General features: G+C 53.0%; 1 protein-coding gene across 3 annotated transcripts in view; it reads right to left on the bottom strand.

Annotated features, from left to right (window-relative positions):
* BCAN (brevican) overlaps positions 1-16,810 on the bottom strand; it is a 17,415-nt gene extending 605 nt beyond the window's left edge. The window contains exons 1-13 of one of the 3 annotated variants that reach the window (XM_079153657.1): positions 16,610-16,810; positions 12,037-12,150; positions 11,084-11,458; positions 10,616-10,790; positions 10,209-10,336; positions 9,464-9,757; positions 7,532-7,762; positions 6,087-6,668; positions 2,791-2,898; positions 2,138-2,296; positions 1,352-1,434; positions 854-998; positions 166-377 (exon numbers count right to left, since the gene is read on the bottom strand). In XM_079153657.1, coding sequence (XP_079009783.1) covers positions 166-377; positions 854-998; positions 1,352-1,434; positions 2,138-2,296; positions 2,791-2,898; positions 6,087-6,668; positions 7,532-7,762; positions 9,464-9,757; positions 10,209-10,336; positions 10,616-10,790; positions 11,084-11,458; positions 12,037-12,130 — 2,586 coding nt within the window. In that variant the 5' untranslated portion in view covers positions 12,131-12,150; positions 16,610-16,810. Of the gene's footprint in view, positions 1-165; positions 378-853; positions 999-1,351; positions 1,435-2,137; positions 2,297-2,790; positions 2,899-6,086; positions 6,711-7,531; positions 7,763-9,463; positions 9,758-10,208; positions 10,337-10,615; positions 10,791-11,083; positions 11,459-12,036; positions 12,151-16,609 lie in introns of all 3 variants that reach the window. The other 2 variants (XM_079153655.1, XM_079153656.1) reach the window with 2 other exon arrangements.
* Between the last annotated feature and the right edge of the window lie 6,929 nt (positions 16,811-23,739).

Below are 23,739 nucleotides of genomic sequence, written 5' to 3'. Positions count from 1 at the left end.
GCTTCATGTTCTCAGACAACAGCACTGAAGGGGACTCCAGAGCATTCATCTCACTTCCTTCTATTTGCCCCAGAGAGGGACAGTGATTACTTCAAGTTCATACAGCTAGCTGATAGGCAGAGCTGGGGTTGGAGCCCAGGGCTTCTGTTGACAAGTGTTCCCCACCTGCCTCCTCCTGGCACTCACAGGCCTACGGGGCACACAAGAGATCTGAGGGGGCTCCCAAAGACCGTTCTCCTGGCAGCGGATCAGTGGCAGGTTGCGCTGAGCCAGCCCCTCCCGGCACCGATAGCGAAGCACAGTGTCTACTTCATAGCGCAGCCGTGGGCGGCCGAACACTTGAGCCAGAGGCAGCTCCGGTGGGGGCCCACAGGACACTGCAGGGGGGACACAGTTAGGAACTAGGAAACTTGCCTTGTGGATGAGGGTTCCCAGAATCCTGATGGGGAGAGGAAAGGAAAGGCCACAACATTACAAAAACCATTAGGGACTTTTTTTTTTTTTTTTTGTACCAGGGATTGAACCCAGTGGTACTAACCACTGAACCATATCCCCAACTCTTTTAAAAATATTTCATTTAGAGACAATCTCACTGAGTTGCTTAGGGCTTCCCTAAGTTGCTGATACTGGCTTATGAACTTGGGAACCTCTTGCCCCAGCCTCGCTGGGCTTATAGGCCTGCGCCTGACTCTATCAGGGATCCTGAGTGGATTTAGTAATTCATTATCCCTCCTGTGGAATGCAACCCATTCTGCCTCCTCTGTGTAGCTTTGCACCCTCCTTCTGTAAGCCCTCTTGGGGCCCTTGCCTCCACCCCTCCCCCTTACTTGGGCCCTCCCTTGCCCACCCTCACCCAGGCCCATCTTGCAGGTGTAGGACAGGTGGTAGTTGCAGGGCACATCGCTCCATTGTCCCTGATCATGCCACACCATGACCACGCAGTTCTCTCCAGACAGGAAGTAGCTGTCAGGCTGTCCAGGGTTCCAGTTCTCATAGAGCTGGGGGGACGGAGGTGGTGAGGAGCCACAGTACCATAAGCACGACTGGAGGAGGGGCTTAGAGAACCTGAGGACGGTTGGGAGGGACCCCTGGAGAAGGAAGGCTAGGGGTCTGGGGATTGGGGACACCTGGAAAGGAAATAAGGGGCTTTGGGAGAGGGAGAATGGCAGCCAGAGAGAAGAGAGAGGAATCCAAGGAAGAGAGGAGGGCCTGGGAGAAGAGGGAAGGGGCCTGGGAAAGGAAAGGCGATCAGAAAAGGAAGGGGAAGGACAGTGGGGTGGTTGTTGGTGGAGAACAGACGTGCTTAGAGGAAGTGAACTAGATGGAGTGAGGGCCAGCCGAGGCCTCTCACCAGAGGGACGCCATCCGACCACAGGAAGTCGCCTTCAATGGTCCTGTCATTGAGGCCGATCCACTGGTACTCCCGGTATCGATCTGAGAAAGAGCCGCCAGGAGACGAGGGTGTGCAGTGAGCTCCACTGCCAGCAGATGGCGTCCATTCCCCTGCTACCTGGTGGCCTGAGGAAATTCCTTCCAGAAACCCGAAATCCACGCCCTCCCCCGTTTTGTTTGGTTTTCGGCGCTAAGGAATCGAACCTAGAGACTTCCGCATCCTGGGCAAACTCTACTCCTGAGCTGCATCCCCAGATCCTCGCTATTTTCTTTTTTGTGTTTCGTGGTACTGGGGATTGAATCCAAGGGTGCGCTACCATTTACCAGTAAACTACATCACCAACTCTTTTAGTTTTTCATTTTGGGCCAAGGTCTCGCTCAGTTGCTGAGGTTGACCTCGACCTTGGGATCCTGACTTAGCTTCCTAAGGTAGCTGGATTCCAGGCGTGCGCCACCGCGCCTGGCCTATAGCCACCAACCTCCGCACAGGGGCCAGAGGGAAGCCGGGGCGTGGGGTGGGGGCCTGATACGGGTGTAAGTTCCTGTGGAACCCCAACCTTCCCCTGACGGAAGCCCCACTGCCTAAGTGTAGAGTGGGAAGGAGAGAACGAAGCAATGAATGAACGAATGACTGAATGAGGGAAACCAAATGAGTGCGTGAATTCACGAGTAGGGGAGTTAATCGGTGAGCTAGTGTGTGAGAGAGCGGATGACGAAGGTCTCCTCCCGCCCGGTCCCAGCCCACTGTTGATGAAGTCCTGTTCCTCCGGCGTGCTGATGCTGGCCAGGTGCGCGCCGTACATCCGGCACTGGGTCTCCGCCTCCTCCCAGCTTCTTCGTGTAGAAAAGTGCTTGTAGCAGGCGCCCTGGAAGGCGTCCCAGCCCGGACTGCAGAAGCGGAGGCCTGGGGCACAGAGGGGCGCACATCTTAGGCCGGAGGTCCCTGGAACCCAGCGAGGTCAGGTTTCCTAGCAAGGAACCCGCCTCCTTCCGTCCCCGCAGAACGAAAGGGGGAGGGACCAAGGGACACAAGGGCAGTGCCAAAAAGCTAGCTGGGAATGGAGGGGGTTCTTGGGGTATCGGTGTTTTCTCCAAGAGACAGGTACCATTTTCAGCCTGGGTGTCTAAAATGTTCCATCGTAGAGAAGACTCCCCTCCTCCCTTCTCAGGAGGAGGGAAAGCGGCATGTACCTACGGCTTATGGAATGCCAGGAGTGTGCCTCGAAGAGGCATTCTGGGAGATTGAGGGTAGAGCTCAGAAAAGTTGTGTTACTTGCCTAAAGTGGGAACTCATTCATGAGTAGGCCAAAACCATGTCCTCCCTCTCCCCTCCAGCACTAATATATTGGGGCAGGGTCCAGGCTTCAGGCATGCCCCCCCATCCTTCAACACACTCACCAACATCGCACAGGTCCCCCCCATAGCCAGGCAAACATAGGCAGCGGACCCCCTCCTCCTCCTCCAAGCATGTCCCACCATTGTGGCAGGGGCTGGGGACACAGTCACCTGAGAGGGGGAAAGAAGTGAGGTGGGGGAGCAAGGGAACACAATGCTGCAGGCTGAGCCTTCTAGGGGAGGGTCCAGAGGGTTCCCCAATCTCCACCTCCTTGTCTTGGGATCAGAAAGTTCTCCCTAGCGCCAGCTTCTGGTCACAGCCCAGTCCTGAATTCTGGGGTTCTTTCCTCCCCCTTCCTCCTTCCCATCCCCGAGCTCATCACTGGCTCAGCCATGTGCAGGCCCCTGTCATGCCCACCAATGTGGGCCCAGTCCAACAGGGCCTAAGGGGAAGTGGCCGAGAGGGCACTCAGGACCCAAAGTCACTAAAGGGAAAGATACTGGGCTGTGGGTTGTGTAGCTCTGGATAGGTCACTCCCCCTCTCTCCGTCTGGTGTTGAGTCCCACATCTCCTTGTCTTTGTGCCAGGTCCCAGCACTCTTCTGTGTAGTCTAGGTGGGCTGCTGGGTGGGACTGGAGAGGAGAGAATTACCACAGCAGCAGCAGGTGTGGCCTTCCTGGCACCTGATATTGGTGTGGTCCAGGTGAGTGCTAACCTTTCTCCCTGATGTCCGCTGGGCAGAACCAGCCAGCCCAGAAGTCTCTAGTGGAGATCCAGCCCACTCTCCTCATTCTGTACCCTCCCTGCACCCACCACCTGCACCATCACAGGCATCTTAGGCCAGATGATCCCAAAACCCAGAGGGGTCAGGGCTGCAGTCTGAAAGGGGCAGGATTAAGGCAATCTCTTTGCCTCCCCTCTTTGCCTTACCCAGACTTTTGCCCTTTGCCAGGCTTCACTTGGGGCCTTCTGCAGTTTCTCTATCCCGAATCCATCTCACCACATTTTTCTAGCTCCCTCTCCTCCAGGCAGTCCTCTTAGAATAACATACTGCCTTGAAGGCCTCCAATTGTTTTCTGTATCTGGCTCCAACTGGCCAAGTCATCTGGTTTCTCTAACTGTCTCTGGGCTGCTCTTAGGTTGGGCCTAGGTGCTGGAGGAACTGTCAGTTTCTACCCCTTTCTGACCCAGATGACCCAGGGGAAGATGGTTCCACAGACCAAGAGTGCAGATCAGTGCTCACAACCGTAACAGAAGGTAAAACCACACTGAAGGGAAGGCCCACAGTGCTTCACACTGACCTGCCCACAGTGTCCACTGCCTGGTGGGAATCAGAGCAGGGACTGGGGAGAAGCTGGAGTTGATTCAAAGAACTATACTGGGATGACTAGCTGTTTGGGGTCAAAATGAATCAGCTTTTCTAGCACCTCTCCGTCCATCATCTCTCCCCTGCCAATAGTTTCTGCCCAGCTGATAGTGCCACCCCTCCCCCCACAGGTGTTTCATTTAATCCATTAAGTGCCAGACCCAAATGAAAGGCATCCTCAACACCTCCTGTCCCTCACACTTCCCTCCTGTTCCTGCTGTCCTTTCTTCTTCCTGTCCAGCCTTCCAAGCCTGGGAAACAGAGACTCTCAGACTCCATCTTTTGTCCTGCCCCCCTCTCCACCCCCGCCGCCTCTGGCTGTGGCTAGAGGATTTGAACCCAGGGTATGCAGAATAGAGTGAAAGGACTCTTTCTTGGGGCTTTCTCTTCCTCCTCCCCCACCTCTTTGGGGCTAACTACTATATATGCCTGAAAGCATATATAGTATATGCTCCTATTGCAGTAGCAGGCAAGGGGACCTCTTGTTCCTCCTCCAACTTAAGACACTGCAGAGACCCCCAGTGGTCTTTTTCCACCAAACCCTTTTCTTACCCTGTAGAGGGATGAACTCCAAGGCCAACTGAGCAGAAGGCCCACAGTTGAAATGGGTGAGCCTGCCTGGGATGCTGGGGTCCTGAGCGCACCCTGGGTCATCTAGGAGAGGGCAGCCTGACACTGGGAGGATCCCCATCCTTCTCCATGAGCCTCCCCTGGGGATCTTGGCCTTCTGTGAGCAGGTGGGCTTCTCTCAGACCCCCAAACCTAACTCCTCACTCCCTTTCCCTCCACATTGCTCCTCTTGTGTCTTCTCCAGCATTAGAGACTTTGAGATCCCCTGGGTTTGGGGAGGGGAAAAACAATCTTCCTGGGGGTAGGGGTGGTCATTAGTGCAGGGGTTAGTGGAGGGGAAGCTGTGGGCAAAAGTGAGAGTTAGATTGTGTCTCCTGCTGAGATGTGGGGCTGGGGATGCGGGGCCAGGACACCTGAATGCCAGGGAGCTGGCCCTATGATTTCTCAATCAACGCTCTCTACAGGAGCCACCAAGGTAGATCAAAAATGAATACAAGTGCTCATCACATTGCCCCAGGCTGTATGAGTTTCTCCCCGTCAGGAATGAGGGACCACAACTCTCAGTTCCCCTACAGATGGACAGGTGATGACTTCTCTAGGGCAATGCATACAGTCAAATCTGGGATCTCTGCGGTCAAGAGGGACAGTGTAGACAGGCCTGAGGAGAGGCTGGGGGGACAGCAAGGGGTGATTAGACAAGAAAGTCTGTAGCCTGAGGATGAAAAAAGAAGAGAGACCAAGAGACACTGAGAGGTGGAGACATGGAGCCAAAGAGAAGCTCAGGACACAGAAGCATGGAATAAGAAGGGTAGGCAGCTCCAGATGGAGACAGAGGGGGCCAAAGTTTGGTTACAAAGCAGTTTAATAGAGATTTATTTCCAAGGCTTGTTTTCCATGAAACAGTCGAAAAAATACTTCACAGAAGTAGTCACTTAAGGCTCTGTAGGGTGAGGGCTCTCCTGGACCCCATAGGGGGAAGGGCAGGAATGAACTCCTGGGCTTCCCTGAGATCAGTGGGAGGTGACCAAAGGGGATAGCATGGGGGAGGATGGGAGCAGAGGAAGACAGGCCTGATCCCAAAGAATGCCATGGGTGACCAGGGCATCCTGAGGAGGCATGAGGATGTATTGTGGGGCCAGTGAGATGTGAGTCACAAATAGAGGGCCCGAGGACAGGAAGGGTCACAGGTGGTCAGTAGTGGGGCTGGGGTCACAGGGTGAGGAATCAGAGAGCTGGGATGGAAGTCACCAGGTGGGGTATCCAAGATGGGAGATCCACAGGTAGAGATAGGTAAGAGAATGAAGGCAAAGGACAGGAGAGTCTGGGGCAATGTGGATCAAAGAACCACAGGTCAGGTGATCCAGAGCTGCAGAAGGGAAAAAAGGAGAACAACTAGGAAGATTGAGCCCTGGGCAGAGTTACCTGATGAAGGGGCCACCGCCACTCCACCTCGGCTGGCACTGTCAGTGGGCAGCACTGGTTGGGCCTGCACTGAGGTCCCTGCGGGGACAGTTCTTCCAGAGTTCTCTTCAGAGGGAACTTCCAGCTCCCTGGTACCCTCAGGGGTCTGTGTGACTGGAGGCAGGGAAGTGGCATCCTCGGAGCTCCCTGTCTCCTCACTCTCTCCTCGAGGGGCCTCAGATAGCTCAGGACCCCCGATTTCCTCCCCGACCTCTCTCACCCCAACCAGAGTGGAAGGTGGTGGGGATGCTAGGGTCCCCTCCCTCGGAGTGGGCAGAGTCTCAGTAGGTGGTCCATGGACCCTGGGAGCTTCTGACTCTCTGTCAGGAGGTGGTGATGCACCCGGCTGCAGGACTGCCCTTGCTGGCGGGGATGCCTGGGACAGCGACTCCTCTGCATCCAGCTCAGTGGGAAGAGGGCTACTGAACTCGTTGGGCCATGCCCACAGGTCCTCATCCTCCACCACCTCCTCTTCTTCCTCCTCCTCTGCCTCGTCTTCATCCTCATATCTCTCTTCTTCCTCCAATGCCTTGTCTTCATCGTCTGAGGACCCGGTGGGTGGTACAATGGATTGGGTTTCAAATTCTGGGCAAAGAACAAAGTTCAGCACCAGGGACAGCACCCCGGCAGCATTACAGGAAGATGGAGGGGGAAGGGAAGAACGGAAGGGCCTGGGGGAGGAGGAGAGCCTGCCCAGGGGGGAGATGGTCTTTGTCCCACATGGGAAGAACATCAATCCAAGTTGTATTATTGAGGTGACTTTTTTTTTTTTTTGGTACTGGGAATTGAACCCAGGGGCACTTAATGACTGAATCACAACCCCCCCCCCTTTTTTGGTGGCGGAGGGAGGGTACTGGCTATTAAACTCAGGGGCACTTGGCCACTGAGCCACACCCCCAGCCCTACTTTGTATTTTATTTAGAGACAGGGTCTCACTGAGTTGCTTAGCACTGAGTTGCTGAGGCTGGCTTTGAACTTGTGATCCTCCTGCCTCAGCCTCCCCAGTTGCTGGGATTAAAGGCATGTGCCACCATGCCCGGCTTTGAAGCAATATTTGAGAAGTGCTGCAAGCTACCATTAGCTCAGGAAAACATGGAGGTTGTAACTCCTTCTTCTAAGTCTGTCAATCCTCTGCTCTGGGTAGGTAAGGTAGGGAAGGGCCAACTCTTTCATAGGGGGCAGCCGCTTAGTCCAGGCATCTCTAGCCCCAGAGAGCTGGGGGTGGAATTTACTAGAAAAACAACATTTGGGAGAGGGACAGGAGAGATGCCCTACACCACTAAGCCGAGAAAGGACAGGCCCGACTCATGCCAGCCATGACCTCAGCATCTACCTGGGCTTGTCCCTTCTGCCCTCGACTTCTCTGAGGTGGCAACATCCCCAGGATAAGAGGATATTTGAGTTACCTAAGGTCCTGGGGGCCTCTGCTGGGTCTTCTGGAGTGGAGCTTCCTCCTCCTCCATCCTCCATGATGGGAATGGAGTAGATGGCTCCACGGGACTCACTCTCCATAGCTTCCTGAGGCAGCTGCAGTTCCTCCAGGGTCTCTGTCACTGTGACAATGGCCTCTAGTCCATCAGAGCCTGGGTCAGAGGCTGGGTTGGAGACCTCAGGGATGGCAGAGGGATGGGCAGAGTCTGGCAGGAGGAAAAGTGCCAACAGAAAGTTGAATAGACAGCTGTGCCCTCCAAGGTTATGGTCTGCACTCAAGGGCTCTGGGATAGCCTATCAGAGACCCTGGAATTTTCTCAAAAATTCCCCATGGAGGGTCCAAGGAGCACCCCAGAACTTTGTCACCAATTTCTCAAGTATTAGTGAAGTGCCTACTAGGTGTCATGCTAAGCCTTCTCCTGGGCATGAAGGATACAGTATAGAATCAAATAGCAAACTTTCTGCCCTCAAGGAGATTTATACTCTAGATACAGAAAATAAACAAACATAATTTATAATTTATATTGATATGATATAAAGAACAATTAAGCAGGATTAGAAGACAATTATGGGAAGTGCTACTCCAGAGGGAGCAGGGAAGACTCAGGTGAGAGCTATTCTCTTGAGTGAGGGAATGGAGTTGGAAGAATGATAGAATGGTCTCAGCACCTTGAGACCTTGGGCTTGAATCAAGGTGCCAGTCATCCTAAAATGATGATGATGATGATGATGATGATGATGATGATTTTTGGTACTGGGGATTTAACCCAGGTGTGCTTTACTACTGAGTCACATTCCCAGCCCTTTCTATTTTTTTTTTTTTTTTTTTTTTTTTGAGATAGGTTCTCACTAAGTTGCTTAGGGCCTCACTAAGTTTCCAAAGCTGGCCTCAAACTTGCAATCCTCCTGCCTCAGCCTCCTGAGCTTCTGGGATTACAGGTGTGTGCCACCGTGCCTGGCTAGATTCTTGAAATGGAAGGGGACAGGCTCCAACCCCCTGGTACAGGAAGAACATTTGAGAGTCACCACCTGAGGATCTGAGCATTGAGAAAAGAGGGCAAAAGAAGGACCATCTTCTTGGGGGATCTGCTGTTTCCAAATATCCAGAGGTTTAGGATATTATCCTCTGGGGAAGGGAACTGAGAGCAGAAAACCAATGAAGCAAAAAGGTAAGAAAAGTCCTGAGGGGTGGTATGTGTCCAGTGAGGTGAAAACAGGACAATGCACCCTCTCCTCATCACCTGCTCCAGTGAACCTTGTTCCACACCACACCAGAAAACCCAGCCCTTTGGGGCCTGTCCACCTCTCGCTCCCATTGTGGTCTTCTTCCCCTTCCTCCCCTGCTCTCCTCCTGCTTGTTCCTGGAGAAAGGTTCTGGCTCATTACCTATCCCCAACTGTCCTTGAGGTCCTACTTCCTGTGGGGGGTGGGGATTGTCTGTCCATCAGTATTTGGTGGTAAAAGGTCTGACACCTTTAAGCTGTAGGTTCTAGAAACCTTCCGAGGGCATTTGGTTAATTGGAAGAAAATGAGCAGATTGTTTTCATTGGATTCAGAGAATATCATTCATCGCTGCTCTGCCAATAAGCAGACAGAAAATGAGCATTTATGCAGCAGTCCAGTGTGGAGCAGCAACTTTGAAACTGAAAGAGACAGGCATGGACTCCTGGTGGAAAGGCAGGTAAGGCAATACAAAAGGTGACTACTCCCTGAGACCACAAAGCTGAGTGAGACCCAACCAGGGACATGCCCAGAATTAGAATCCTAACTGACAAGCTAGGCACCACCCAGGACTCCTTCAGGTAAATGATAAAGACCCAAGAGAAACTGTTTTGGCTAAAGGTGAGGCAGGACTTCCAAGGCTAGACCCTGAGGGTGGTCTCACCTCTGCAGGGAGGTGGGCTCACCTCGGAAACAGTAGACGTTGAAGCGGCTGTGCTTGTTGGGGAAGCCAGTCTGGTTGGGGAAGAGGAAGAGGGTCTTGACGCCGGGCAGGCCTCCACCACAGCGCTGGCTGGGTGTGACGATGGGGTAGCGCACACTGCCATCAGCCAGCCAGCCTGGGCTGCAGCGGTCCAGGCCACCATCCCAGGCTGCATATAGCTGGCCCGTGGTAGCAATCTCTGCACCCCTCTCCCGGCAGTATGCCCGTGCCTCCTCCAACGTCAGCTTGTCTGGAGGGGCACCTAGGAACAGTTCTCCTGGGTGGAGAAGAGGAGGCAGGGTCACCAGGCAGTCAGTGGCCAGTTCTACCCTGGGGTCCTACTCCCATAGGACCCTGAACAAGCTTCTCCAGGCTTCAGTCTCCTTATTTGTGGTCAACTACCCTACCTGATAGGATCAAAGTCTGGATAGAACCTCAAGATGGAGATTTGAGCTCAGAGGAACCTGGCTCAATTTCCTCATTCTGCGAAAAGTCATGCGCGGAGTCTGAACAGCAGGTAGCAGAAGAGTTACAAAGTCAAACTCAGTCTCCTGCCACCTGTCTGAGGTGAACTTGCCTCTACAATGACAGTGTTTACAGAGAAGGATACCCATGCCTGCCTCATGAAATGCATGAGGGACAGTAAGGGCCAGTGGCAGCAACAGGAGGACCTAGGGGCAGTGCTGGAGAAGGGACTCGTCCCCTGGGAACCTCTCACTTCCAATTACCATTTAGGTCTTCAGCATAACAGTAGACATCATAGAGGTCATCTGGGTCCACCACTCCATAGTTCCGGACCCCAGGGAACCCATCCATGTCTCCATAGCAGGCCTCTCGTGGGGTCTGGATGGGATACCTGGAAAGCAAGGGCAGAGATGCTCCCAGGGCCTTTGCCAAGGAGTCATTCTGCATCGGCCCTACTGAACCACGCTGCCCTCTCAATGCAGCCAAGAGTTGATAGCATGGCTGCCACCCCAGCTCTGCAGGGAAGCGCGCCCTGGAACAGGCTCCTCTACCACCCTCCTCAGACCAGCCTCCTTCCCCAGAGGCCAGGAGCCCCGTAGGCCCAGCCAGATGCAGTAGGTAGTCCCTGGCAGAACTGGAGGCCACAGCCTGGTCCACAGCCCCAGCCCACCTCACGGTCTGGTCCGACAGCCAGCCAGCATCACACTGCTCGTAGCCCCCTAGGTAGGCAGCGTAGAGCTGTTCTGGTGTGGCGATGCGAGCTCCAATCCGAGCACAGGCTTCCTGGGCCACCGCAAAGGAGAAAGCATAGCGGGCAGAGCCCTCCCGGTAGAGAAAGACGACCCCTGAGGGCAGAGAGGACTCCTGAGCCAGGTGATCACCTCGTCCACTGACCTCCCCTAGCCTCCTTTTACACAAGGGATAAAATCCAAATTGCTCTCACTCTACAGCATGAGAGACCTAAGTTAGACTAGGCAGAATTTCCTTCACCTGAAGAGAGAAGGAGGGAACAAAGGTTTGTGTCTTCTGGCTTCTTTTCCAACTCAGACTGTGCTGCTTCCTGCTCAGACTGCGGGCTCCGCAGAGCAGGGGTCTATCCCCTCCCTCCCTCCCGGAACCTCTACCCCTCCACTCTTACCTTTGACCTTGACCTCCACAGCATCACTGCTGTCATCGATACCGTGCTGAACCTCGCAGCGGTAGATGCCTGAGTCGTTGGGCCGCAGCTCGCTCAACACCAGGGAGACATCGGTGAGCGACGCGGGGTAGGCAGGCAGCGCCACGCGGAACCGGTAGGCCTCGTTCACCTTGACGCGCAGCCCCCGCGCTACCAGCACCTCTGTCTCCCGGCCCCCGGACAGGAAGGTCCACTTGACCCGCGGAGATCCCAGCACCGCCCTGCGGCTCGGCGGCGGCCGCAGGTAGTGAACGTGGCAAGGGATAGTGAGGTCGCCTCCCAGCACTCCCTGCAGCGGCGCGGCGCCGGCGATACGCACGCGGAAGGCGCGGTCCTCTGTGGGCGGTGGTGACAGGCTGCACCTTCGCTCCGGACCCACCGCGCCCACCGCGGGCTCCCCAGGCCCTGCCCCAAGATCACTCCCACACCGCCCCCAGGACCCCAGGCGACTGGACCAGGATCCTGCAACCCTACCTTTGGGTCTTCCAGGATCCTAGAACCCCCCAATTCCACCCCAGGATTCTCACAGTGCACCCCAGGGTCCTCCAGCCTGGACGCCTGGGGCCTCCAGTCTTCCAGACTCCCCCCCACCTCTCCGTCAGGGTCAACTCCAGCTCCTCTTCTTTCTGCCTCCCAGATCCACTCCTCCTAACCCCAGCATCCCTCTCCACCCTCCTCCCGGAGGCCGTCAGCCTCACCCCTCATGCTGCTCCCCAGCCTACCGCCAAGACTTCCCTGCCCGCTGACCAGGGGCCCTTATTTCCAAATGTCCCGACCCACACCCTTCCCCACATGTCTCCCAATTCGATCTCCACCCCAAGTCCCCCAAGACTAAAGCAATGGTTAGGGTTGAAAAAGAAACTATCCTCTACCATAGCAGGAGACAGATAGTGACTCTGAGTTGGGGTGCTTACCTGAGCTGTCCCCTTCTAGGACATCACTGGGGACTGCAGGGACCTGGGTCAGGGCCAGGGCTGTCAGCAGGCCTGCCAGAAGGGGTGAGGCCATGCTGCAGGCTGATGAAGATACTTGAGGAGGAAAGATGAAGTTAGACTTCAGGATGGACTTTCCCTGGCTGCCTGCCACACCCACGTGGGCTCACACATATCCCAGCCTCAGAGGCAGACTGCCACTGCATTACCATTAACTCTGTTTCTGATCCCTGGCTCCTTGCCAAGGGATTCCTCCTCAGAGCCAAAGTCTTCCTCCTAGTCAACACACTGTGTGACCTGGGCCAAGTTCCTTACTCTCTCTGGGCTTGTTTTCTTACTTTTAAAAGAGCTCTCTTAACTACTACTTCATAAGCTGTAAGGAGTCTACGTACTTTGTAAGAGCTTTATATGAAATGACCAACAACGTTGCCTGTGGTGGTGTGTGCCTATAATCCCAGCAACTTGGGAAGCTGGGGAGGAGCATCACAAGTTCAAAGCCAGTCTCAGCAATTTAGAGAGGTCCTGTCTCAAAATAATAAATAAACAGGGCTGGGGATGTGACTCAGGGATTAAGTGCCCTTGGGCTCAATCCCCAGTACCAAGAAATGAAAAGAATCCCTGTACAAATGCACAGCTTGAGGCACACAGTAGGAGCTTACTAAATGCTTATAACATGAATGGTGGATGCTAATATACAGTTGGCCTTCCCTATCCAGTTCCACATTCATGTATTCAACCCACTGTGGATCAAAATATTCAGGAAAAAAATTGTGCCTGTACTGAACACGTATAGACTTCTTTTTTTTTTTTTTTTTGTCATTATTTCCTAAACAGTATCGTATAATAACTATTTATACTGTGTTGGGTATTATAGGAAATCTAGAGATGATTTCAAATATACAAGAGGATGTGCACAGGTCATATGCAAACATCGTGCCATTTTATATACAGGACTTGAGCCTCTGTATAGTGTGGTATTCATGGGGGGTGGTCCTAGAACCAGTCCTCCATGGATACTGAGCAGCACTGGTACTTAGGACTCCAGCTGCCCTCCCAGTGCCAGATACCTTCCTTGAACCCAGAGTCTCCTTTTCCCATGGGACCCTTCCAACCTTTCCTGCCCATTCCTGCCTCCCTGGGTACCATAGCCACCTGGCCTCCTCCAGGAGGGCCTCCTAGGCTGATCCTGGGCAATGCACAAATCCTCCCCGGTCTACTCCCTCCTCTTTGCTGGTGTGCAGTTTTTGTTTTACTTTTTCGGTACTGGGGATTGACTCCAGGGGCACCCTACCACTGAGCTCCATCCTCAGGTCTATGTAGTTATGTCTGTATACGGGTCTCAGTAAGTTGCTGAGGGTCTTGCTAAGCGGCCCAGGCTGGTCTCCAACTTGCAATCCTCTTGCCTCGGCCTCCTTAGCTCCTGGAATTCCAGGTGTGCCCTCGCATGCCCAGCCATCCCTCCTCCCCAGTGTGCTCAGGAGGAAACTCTTCTCTGTAGGCCCGTCATTCTCTGATCCCCCTTCCTTGGAGGCCCCTCCCTTCTTCCTCCCAGCCATTCCTTTCTGCCTGGCACGGGCTTTCCCACCGGATCTCCTGGCTCAGAAACCAGCTGGGACAAAGCCCTTGTCTCTGCCAGTCTGGCCTCCATCCAGCCTCCTCTCCTTCCCCCACCCCACCCAGGCTGGGGGGTAGGTTAAGGGGGAGTGAAAATAAATGGGAGTGATCATCCCTTCCTACCCCTGGCTGTCAGAAGCTCCAGAACTCAGAATATTCTTATAAATATCTCAAATCTCATGAGAGGTGGGATGTGACACTGGGAAATGGAGACTGCCTAGCAAGGGACAGGGCTGCCCCGGGTCCCCAGCAAAGACAAGTCAAGCACCAAACCAATGTGGCCTCAGGAGGGAAGACTGAAGAACTAGTGTTCAGTATCAGCTTTAAGGGTCAAGCTAGACTTAGAAGAATACGGGGACCCTGGTTGGCCATGGAATAAGCTGATGATGCAGCAGGAGGGATGAAGGTTAGACTGCTGGCAGGACTTCTAGAGATCAAGCTTATTCCTACTGGCTACTCACTCCAGGTACACTTAATGTTCAACCTCCATCCTCCCTGCACTTTCAGGCTCTGCTTTCATACATGTCCTCTCCTTCCTGAGTCTGAACCGATGGGAAATTTTCCTCTTCTCCTAGATCCTCCCAGACTAGGCTCTCCTGCTTCCCCTCCACTACAACCTCCATTTCCCCAACCGTGCTGGTCAGCATTGGGGCAGGAGTGGCAGGAGCCCCAGGATGCTCAGGGCCTCTGACCTGAGAGGGGGTGAGGTTGCTGATGGGGCCAGACCAGGGGGTGCTGAGACCAGCTCCAAGCAGGGGACCCTTGAGAGGACTGTTGCCTGGACTGGAGTGGGAATGATTGCGTGGGAGCAGCCAGGCCTCATCCAGGGCCAGGAGACCGCCATGCGTCTGAGCTGGGCTGGCCCCTTCCTGGCGCCCTCCTGCCCCTCTTCTCTGGGTTGGAGCTGGAGCTGCCCACAGACCTGGCTCCCAGCTCTCTGACAGTGGCCCAGAAACCCACAGAGTTGAAGCCTTTCTGGGGCCAGCAGCCGGGCCACCCTTTTCACCTCTGTTCCGACAGGCGGATGAGGGAACAGGCTCTGAGGACAGGAGGACCTGGCCGGCCCTGGAACATGGAGGCCAACACACCCCCATCTCTATGAGTGGGAGTCCCAGACCAGAGGTTCTGCTCTTAGTCCCATCTCTCCTCTCCCCAAGGTCCCACCAGAGCCTTGGTTCTTCCTGGCAGCAGCCCTGAGGAAACCCAGCTAGTGCAGATTTGCAGATTTGGATGGAGGTGCTCAGGGGCTTGGAGCCATCGACATCCCTTCCCCCGCCCACACCATCCCTCTCTGCTCCAGTCTCTGAATCTCTGCCCCGTCTGAATCTCTCAAGCTGCTCGGGACCTTTCCTCCTGTTACATCATCATCCTGTGGACCATGGACATCCTCCTCCCGCAAAGGCTTCTCAGACCAGTGCACAGAGAATCAGGAGCAAGCTGCGCACGGGCCAACTTGCGCGTGCGCGCACACACAGGACACCCACTGGGTGGCAGTCCAAGCTCTGCTTCAGAGGACCTGAGCGCCAGTGCCCATTCAGCAGGGTCAGCAGGGAGGCAACAGAGGCCAGAACTTCAGCCTCAGCAGGAGGAAAGCCCTTGGTCACCCCTTAGTGACTGTGTAAAGAACAACTCGAACCTACACAAAACCAGTGAGACCTGAGGGCCCGTAGGAATAATTGTACCAATCATAGAACTAGGCCTATTTATTGCAAGAACAACTGATAATAGTATTAGCAACATCCCCAGCTGAGCTGTTGCAGATCCTTATAAAGTCTGAAATGTGAATAATGGGGTTCTCAGAGGCCAAGTGAGCGCTGGGACCCCTGGGGGTGGATCTATTGAGAACACTGCTTCCTCTTCTTTTCTGGGGTGGGGGGTTTACCAGGGATTGAACCCAGGGATGCATAACCCTGAGCCACATCCCCAGCCCTTTTTATGTTTTATTTAGAGACAGGGTAGGACCTCCCTGAGTTACTTAGGGCCTCACTAAATTGCAGAGGCTGGCTTTGAACTTGCGATCCTCCTGCCTCAGCCTCTGGGATTAGGGAACACTGTTTCTTGCCTGGACTGGTATTATCTGCCATCTAAGTGATGCTAACAAAATTAATGTCCATCTCTTGATGATCCTGTTAGAATCGTGAAGGCTGAGTCCATCTGAGTGGAGGAGGTTGTGGAAACTCCTGGGGAGGAAGCTCCCAGCCCCTGGCAGTGTTAGGAAGGGAAGGAGCGGTACCCAATCCCAGCTAACAGCTCTCGGGCATCCACGGGAACCGGCTTCCTACAAGAGCTTCCACGGACAACCTCAACTGTAAGAAAAATACTCTGTGCTTTCTTCTTTAAGTAGACGAGGAGCCCAAGGTTCAGGTCGACTAACTTGCCCAAGGTCACACAGCAAGTAAGTGGCAGAATTGGGAGTCCAGCTCCAGAGTCGGTGCAGCCACCACCCTGTCCTGCGGGACTCTGGGAGGTAGCCCCTGAAGGCTGCGGTTGCTGACTGCTGTTCCTCCAGCGGTGCTGTCCGCCAGGAGGGCACCGAGTCAGGGGCTGAGCCCACCGGCACGGCCTTGACCAGGGCAAGGTCAGAAATCTTCACCACCACCCTCGGAGTGCAGCGAGCAACAAGGAAGACTCGGGACTGACAGGGGTGTTCCCGTTAACTGGCGGACCCAGGGGGCTGCGGACCAGCTGCAAGCAGCAGTGTGTGTGTGCGTGGCGCACGCCACCAAGGCAGAGCTGAGGATGTAGAGCTGAGATGGCAGCAGGAGCCAAAAGCGCTCGGGACTGGCCTGCCCCGCACCTCGCCAAGGTGTCCCGGGTCTGCAGCTGGGTGCCTCGGAGGCCAGGGCCACCGGTGCGAGCGTGGGCCACTGGGAGGCCGGGGGGGCGCTCCCTTCGCTCTCTCCCTCCCAGGACCTGGCGGCCAGGCTCCGGTGGCACTCACCTTCCCAAGGGCTGGGATGAGGGCGGCACTGCTAAGTTTGCCGCCTCCTCCTGGGGTCTCCTCGGGATCCACGGCTTGGTCCTGCTGCTGCAGTTGAGACTGCGGCGGGGACTGCGCGGGCGCGAGGAGATGCCGGGCCTGCAGGTCGCGCGGAAGAGGGCGCCGGCCCGCCGGGCGCCGCACAAAACCCCCTTTCTTCCACACCCCCCGCCCGGCCCCGCCCTTCCTTGGGACCTCCCCCGCCCCCTGTTCGGGAACGCGAGGGGCTCGGGATGGTCACGGGACCGGCTGCCTTCTTTGCGTCGATTCCCGGTGGCAGCGGAGAGGGCAAGGACAAGCGAAGTAGGACATCGTTCCGGGGAAGAGAAGATGAGGACTTGGAGTAGGAAGGGAGGGCAGAAGGGGCGGGGAGGGTGCGCTAAAAGATGATGTTGCAGCTGGAGGGATGGAAGTTAGACAACTGGAGGGACTTCCCATTGGTCCAAAGGGGAAGAGGAGGGACTCAAACTTAGTAGGGAAGAGGGTGAAGGGACAGTAGGAGGCTTTGCTCCTGGAAAGAGTGATACCCCTCCTCCCCACCAAAAAAAAAAAAAAAAATGGATAGCTCTTTTTTGGAGGCAAGGATGAGGTGCGAATGACCGCAGCCACCTCCCCGGAGGATGTTCTGATTGGATTTTGTCTCCTGCGGTGCTCCCACTCCCTGCACAGGGAGGAGCTGACTTTGCAGTTAGTGGGGATGGAGGTAGACAGCAGAATCATGGGTTAAGCAAAGCAAGTCCAGAAACCTCTAGGGGTGAGGGGATGCCGGTGGCACTATGGGCGGTGTTACTGGTCATGCAAGCCAATGTGCAAAATTGTCAGCGTTGCTGGGAGCCCGGAGCCTGCTGGCCAGGGCTGGGCTGCTGAACTTGCTGCCAAGGGGTGGGCCTTGAGGGCCGCCCAGTGGTTGTCAGGGACTCCTCAGCGTCCGGCATACCAATGACTCCCGCCACCCCCACTGCCCGCTCCAGGGCCTCTGCTTCCCTCCACTTTCCCAGGCTTTCTCTCTCTTTTTCTCCTCTCTTCCTCCCTCCCTCCCCGGACTTGAGGCACATCCCTGGCACGGACAGTGGGCAAGACAGCCCGATGCCTGGAGTCTCTGCTCTGGTCACAAGTGTCACTTCGTGAGGGTCTTTGATCCCCATAAAATCCAGCAGCATCCTCAAAATGTTGCAAGAAAAGTGGGGTGCCCATATGCAGACACAGCCTCGGAGCAGGCCCCGGCTTCATCTGGACAGCACCCCAAGTCCATCCTGGGGATTCCGGACAACTCCCTACCAGGAGCCCACCCCAGCCCCCATCTCCTGGGCTTAGTTCCAAGAGGCTTCCAGATGTTCCCAAAGGAGCTCCTCCCAAATGCCTGAGGGTCTAAAGAGACGCTTCTAGCCCTCCCCCAGGCCCATCTGTAGGGACAGAAAGATCTGGGGTGGCGGTGATTAGATTTCTCAGCGAGTGTCTCACAGATGCAAGACTAAAGGGGACAGGGCAAGGTGCCTGGGGAAGGAGCCTCGCTCTTGTTCTTTTCATTAAACAGATAGAAACTGAATGCCAACCATGAACCAGCTGTGCACCAGGCAGTGTTTTAGGCTCCAGGAACACAGTACCTGGTCCATGCTGTATTGGAGAGGTGGCATCTAAGAAGATGGAGAGGTGGTATCTGGGAAGGTTTTAGGGACAGGTCTGAGCAGTGCCTGGGTGTCTGTCTACTCACCTTAGACCTCACATCTCGGAGCTGAAGGAGAGCCCCCTCCCCCAGGACGGTGCCAACCAACATGGGTGCTTATGTCCCTCCTGCCCCCACGGGCTCAGGACTCACCTCCAGCAGGGCTCCGCAGGGCTTCAGGCCAGCCAGGCTGAGCCAGGCCACCATGTGGCTGAAATTCAATCCCAGTGGCTGCTCAGATGTAACCACAATTCTTGCCTCGGGGAAGCCTGAGCGTGACCAGAGAAGGCAGGGGAAAGTGACCTTCCTTGCCACCTCCCTGCATGACCAGGGTGCACATGTCGGTGCCATGGGGGAGTCCAACCTTGACTGAGACCAGCAGCACCTGGGGCGGGACCAGATTTGGTACCAGACAGTCCGTTCCGAGAAGCAGACTCCTGGCGGGAGAGCAGATACAGGGAGAGGACGCAGCAGCCCTGAAGAGGACGGGCGTCACAGCTCTGCGGCCAAAATCTCCACCTGCCATCTGCAGTGGCAAAACTCAGCAAAGGTGTCATTCCTCTGAAACAACTTTGTCATCTGTACAACGGTCTGAATGATGCCCCTGCACCACGCTGGAGGAGGGACATCCCGGTCCAGGGCTTGGACTCAGCACACGCCTGTAATCCCAGCCGCTTGGGAGGCTGAGACAGGAGGTTGCCAGCCTCAGCAGCTTATTGAGGCACTAAATAGCTCAGTGAGACCCTGTCTCTAAATAAAATATTAAAAGGACTAGGGATGTGGCTCAGTGGTTAAGTTCAATCCCTGGGTTCAATCCCTAGTACCCCCCCAAAAAATCTGGATTTCTCTTCTTTTTTCATATTTTCATTGGTGCATTATTTTTAAAAATTTGTTCTTTTTAGTTATCCATGACAGTAGAATGTGTTTTGACACATCATACATACATGGAGTATAACTTCCCACTCTTGTGGTTGTGCATGATGTGGAGTTACACTGGTTGTGTGTTCATGTATGAACATCGGAAAGTTAGTCTCATTCATTCCACTGTCTTTCCCATTCCCATTCCCCCTCCCTGCCCTCATTTCCCTTTGTCTAATCCAATGAATGTCTATTCTCCCCCCCAATCCCCAACAATTGTGTGCTAGCATCCTCATATCAGAAGAACATTTGACCTTTGATTTTTTTGGATTGGTTTATCTCACTTAGCATGATAGTCTCCAGTTCCATCCATTTACCAGCAAATGCCATCATTTAGTTCTTCTTTATGGCTGAGTACTATTCCATTGTGTATATGTACCATATTTTCTTTATCCATTTCATCTGTTGAAGGGCACCTAGGTTGGTTCTGGATCTTTTCCTCTGTCAGACAGTGTTCCGCATATGCAGCCCTCACCTGCACCAGGTCTCCTAGCCAGGAGCTCAACGGGCCACTTCCCTGTGAATGGAGGGGTGGGCTCTTCACTCGGGAATGGAGTCTTTTCTTAAGGCCTTCTCAAGGAGGCAATAAACATCTCTCCAAGATTCTTTTCAACCTTTCTAGTTGGGAAAATTCATACTGAAATCTACCCTGCACTTTGAGCTGGTAATTACTGAGCCTTGCATCTTGACCCAAGGTCATAGGACTCTCCCCCATTTCTATTTGCTTTCTGAGGAAAAGCAAGAACAGACCTCCCTCTGGGAAGCCCCTCCAGATCTCAGAAGGTGATCTGCAGGCACTGGCTGAAAGCAATCCAGGCCAATAGAAGCAGGAAGGATGAAAGGCAGATTTCAAGTAGAACTTTCTGTCTCAGAAACAGGGGGAGAAAGTCCTAGGTAACTTTGCCTCAGGGAAACCTGCCTGTGATAAGAAAAGTCAGAGAAAAGTGACTTTAGTTACCTATCTGGACAAGGAAACTAGGACCTCAGAAAGGTGAAGTGAGGTTCAGGCTCACACAGCATGGAATTGACTGAGACAAGACCAAAAACCCGACCCTTCTGTCTCCCCGGCCAGAGTTCTTGCCAGCTTCCCATCCCCACAACACATCTTTCTCAGAGGAAAGAAAAGGAGGTGGAGAGAAGAGAGAGGGAGAGTGTGGGCAGCTCTTTCTCCTCTTCCACGTGCAGCCCAGCTGGCTGCCTCCCAGCCTCCTGGGCCCTGGGGAGATTTCCAGCCTCTCTGGTTAAGAACAATAAATCTCCTGCCTCCACCCGCAGGCCCCCCCAACATCGCCCAAGCAGGCCAAAGCTGAGGCCATGACCCAAGCTGAAGACACAGACCCTCCCCTCCAAGTTCCTGCCTCCTACCCCCACCCCATCCCCACTGTTAGCCCTGGGCTGTCCTTGCTGGGTTCCCATCCAGTGTGGACACTGGGAGAGCCTATCCTTCCAGACTTTTCTACGCTCTCCCACACTAGGAGGTGGAAGCCAGGCAGCTGAGTTCCTCTGAGGTCCTGCACGTCACACAGACACCTGGGTCCTATGCCATGGGGACGTGGGATGCACAGCTAAGCACTGGCACAGCTGTGTTCAGAGAATGGGGGCTTTGATAGCTCCTGAAAGGCGCCAGGAAGCCCCAGCCCAGGCACGCAGCGAGTTAGAGTGCCGGGGTGCAACCCATAGCGGGTGGGGTGTCAGGGAGAGAGTGGACGGATCTGTGACTGAAGGACAGCATGGGAGACCCCTGCTGCATCTGCAGGAGCTGCCTGTCCCTCTGACCCGTCAGACTGTCACCAAGGGGGGTAAGTCTATGCGATCAGAGGTGACCCACAGCCTTCTCCTTCCCTAGGGAGCAGCTGAGGAAACCAAATGGAGGGCTGACCCCAAGTCTGTGCCTGTCTACTTCTGGAGCAAAGTCTGTCCCTTCAGCTCCTCTCCCTGCCTGCCCATGGCATGTCTCCATCCTGCTGGGACAGGTGTTAATCTCTTCTAGCTTCAGTATCCTCACCTGTAAGATGGCAAGAACACCTGGTTGAATTTTTTTTTTTTTTTTTTGGTATTGGGGATCTAACCTAGGGGTGATTTATCACTGAGTCACAGTCCTAGCCCTTTTTTTAAAAAATATTTTTAAAATTTTAAGACAGGGTCTCACTAAGTTGCTGAGGGTCTCATAGAGTAGTTGAGGCTGGCCTTGAACTTGTGATCCTCCTATCTCAGCCTCCTCCTGGGATTATAGGCATGTGCCACCACATCCAGCTTCTTGAATGGTTTTGATGTTGGAACCATGTAAATGTTGTATGTAATTAAAATACAAAATTAAGTTTAAAATAATTGAAAGAAGAAAAGGGAAGTAATTCCTAAACATTGGAAATGAAGGTACCTACTTCTATGTGAAGTTGAAGAAAAAATTTATTTATTTTTGTTGTCATACTAGGGATTGACCCCAAGGGTGTTCTACCACTGAGCTACCTTCCCAGTCCTTTTTTTGGGTGGGGGGTGGTGCTGGGGATTGAACTCAGGGCTTTGTGCATGTGAGGCAAGCACTCTACCACCTGAGCTATATCCCCAACCCCTCCCAGTCCTTTTAAAATTTTGTTTTGAGACAGGTTCTCACCAAGTTGCTAAGGTTGGCCTCGAATTTGCAATCCTCCTGCCTCAGCCTCCTGAGTAGCTAGAATGATAGGCATGCAGTCACCAAAACCCAATCCAGAGAATTTTTTTCCAGTGATTAGATGAAGCTTGACATTTTGACTATATACATCACTAGCCCTCTAAGAACAAAAGGAATCATATAATATATATATATATATATGATTTTTTTTTTTTACTGAGGATTGAACCCAGGAGTGCCCTAGGAATCATATATAAATCTTAATGTTGGCACTATTATCTTAAGCATTGCAATTAAGAGCTACTTATCATGATAAAGAAAATAAGTAATTTCAGTAGTGTTATTAAAACCAAGATTTTCATTGTAGGAGAAGGGAAGTTAGGGGAAATTTTCTAATCTTCTATCCTAATTGGAAACATCAGCATCTACTTGTATTTATATACACAATGTGTACAAAATTGAGATATAGATGGTAGACATATTGTCAGTCTACTGAAAAGCCTCAGCAGCAGGGGCTACCAATAACATTAAAAATCCTTTGTAGGGAGTGGGAGAAAATCTTTGCCACTCACACTTCAGATAGAGCACTAATTTCCAGAATATATAAAGACTCAAAAAACTCTACACCAAGAACACAAATAATCCAATCAACAAATGGGCTAAGAAAATGAACAGACACTTCACAGAAGAAGATCTACAAGCAATCAACAGATACATGAAAAAATGTTCAACATCTCTAGTAATAAGAGAAATGCAAATCAAAACTACCCTAAGATTTCATCTCACCCCAATTAGAATGGCGATTATCAAGAAGACAAGCAACAATAGGTGTTGGCAAGGATGTGGGGAAAAAGGTACACTCATACATTGCTGGTGGAGTTGCAAATTAGTGCAGCCACTCTGGAAAGCAGTATGGAGATTCCTCAGAAAGCTTGGAATGGAACCACCATTTGACCCAGCTATCCCACTCCTTGGCCTATACCCAAAGGACTTAAAATCAGCATACTACAGATATACAGCCACATCAATGTTCATAGCTGCTCAATTCACAATTGCCAGATTATGGAACCAACCTAGATGTCCTTCATTTGATGAATGGATAAAGAAACTGTGGTATATATACACAATGGAATATTACTCAGCCATAAAGAATGATAAAATTATGGCATTTGCAGGCAAATGGATGAAATTGGAGAATATCATGCTAAGTGAGATAAGCCAATGTCAAAAAACCAAAGGACGTATGATCTCGCTGATAAGTGGATGATGACACATAATGGGGGGTGGGAGGGGTTGGTGTTAGGGTTAGGGTTAGGGTTAGGGAGGGTGGCAAGAATGGAGGAAGGAAGGACTGTATAGAGGGGAAAGAGGGGCGGGAGGAGTGGGGGGAGGAAAAAATAACAATGAATCAAACCACATTACCCTATGTAAATTTATGATTACACAAATGGTATGCTTTTACTCCATGTACAAACAGAGAAACAACATGTATCCCATTTGTTTACAATTAAAAAAAAAATCCTTTGTAGGGCTCCAGTTGTGGCTCAGTGGTAGAGCACTTGTCTAGCATGTGTGAGACACTGGGTTTGATTCTCAGCACCACATATAAATAAAATAAAGGTCCATTAATAACTAAAAAAAAATTTTAAAAAACCCAAAACTTTGTAACCAAGTGAGGCGGAGTCCGCCTACAATCCCAGCGGCTGAGGCAGGAGGATCTCAAGTTCAAAGACCGTCTCAGCAACTTAGCGAGACTCTCTGCAACTTGCGAAAGCTTGTCTCAAAATAAAAAGGGCTGGGGATGTAGCTCAGTGGTTAAGTGCTCCTGGGTTCAATCCCAGTACTATAATAAATTTTAAAAGTCTTAAAAATATATAAACTGGTGCTGGGGTTGTAGCTCAG

This window comes from Sciurus vulgaris (assembly GCF_902686455.1).
Source record: "Sciurus vulgaris genome assembly, chromosome: 1".
Lineage (NCBI taxonomy): Eukaryota > Metazoa > Chordata > Mammalia > Rodentia > Sciuridae > Sciurus > Sciurus vulgaris.
The sequence above is the reverse complement of the archived record's forward strand: the minus strand, read 5'-3'. Positions and strand labels throughout refer to the sequence as shown.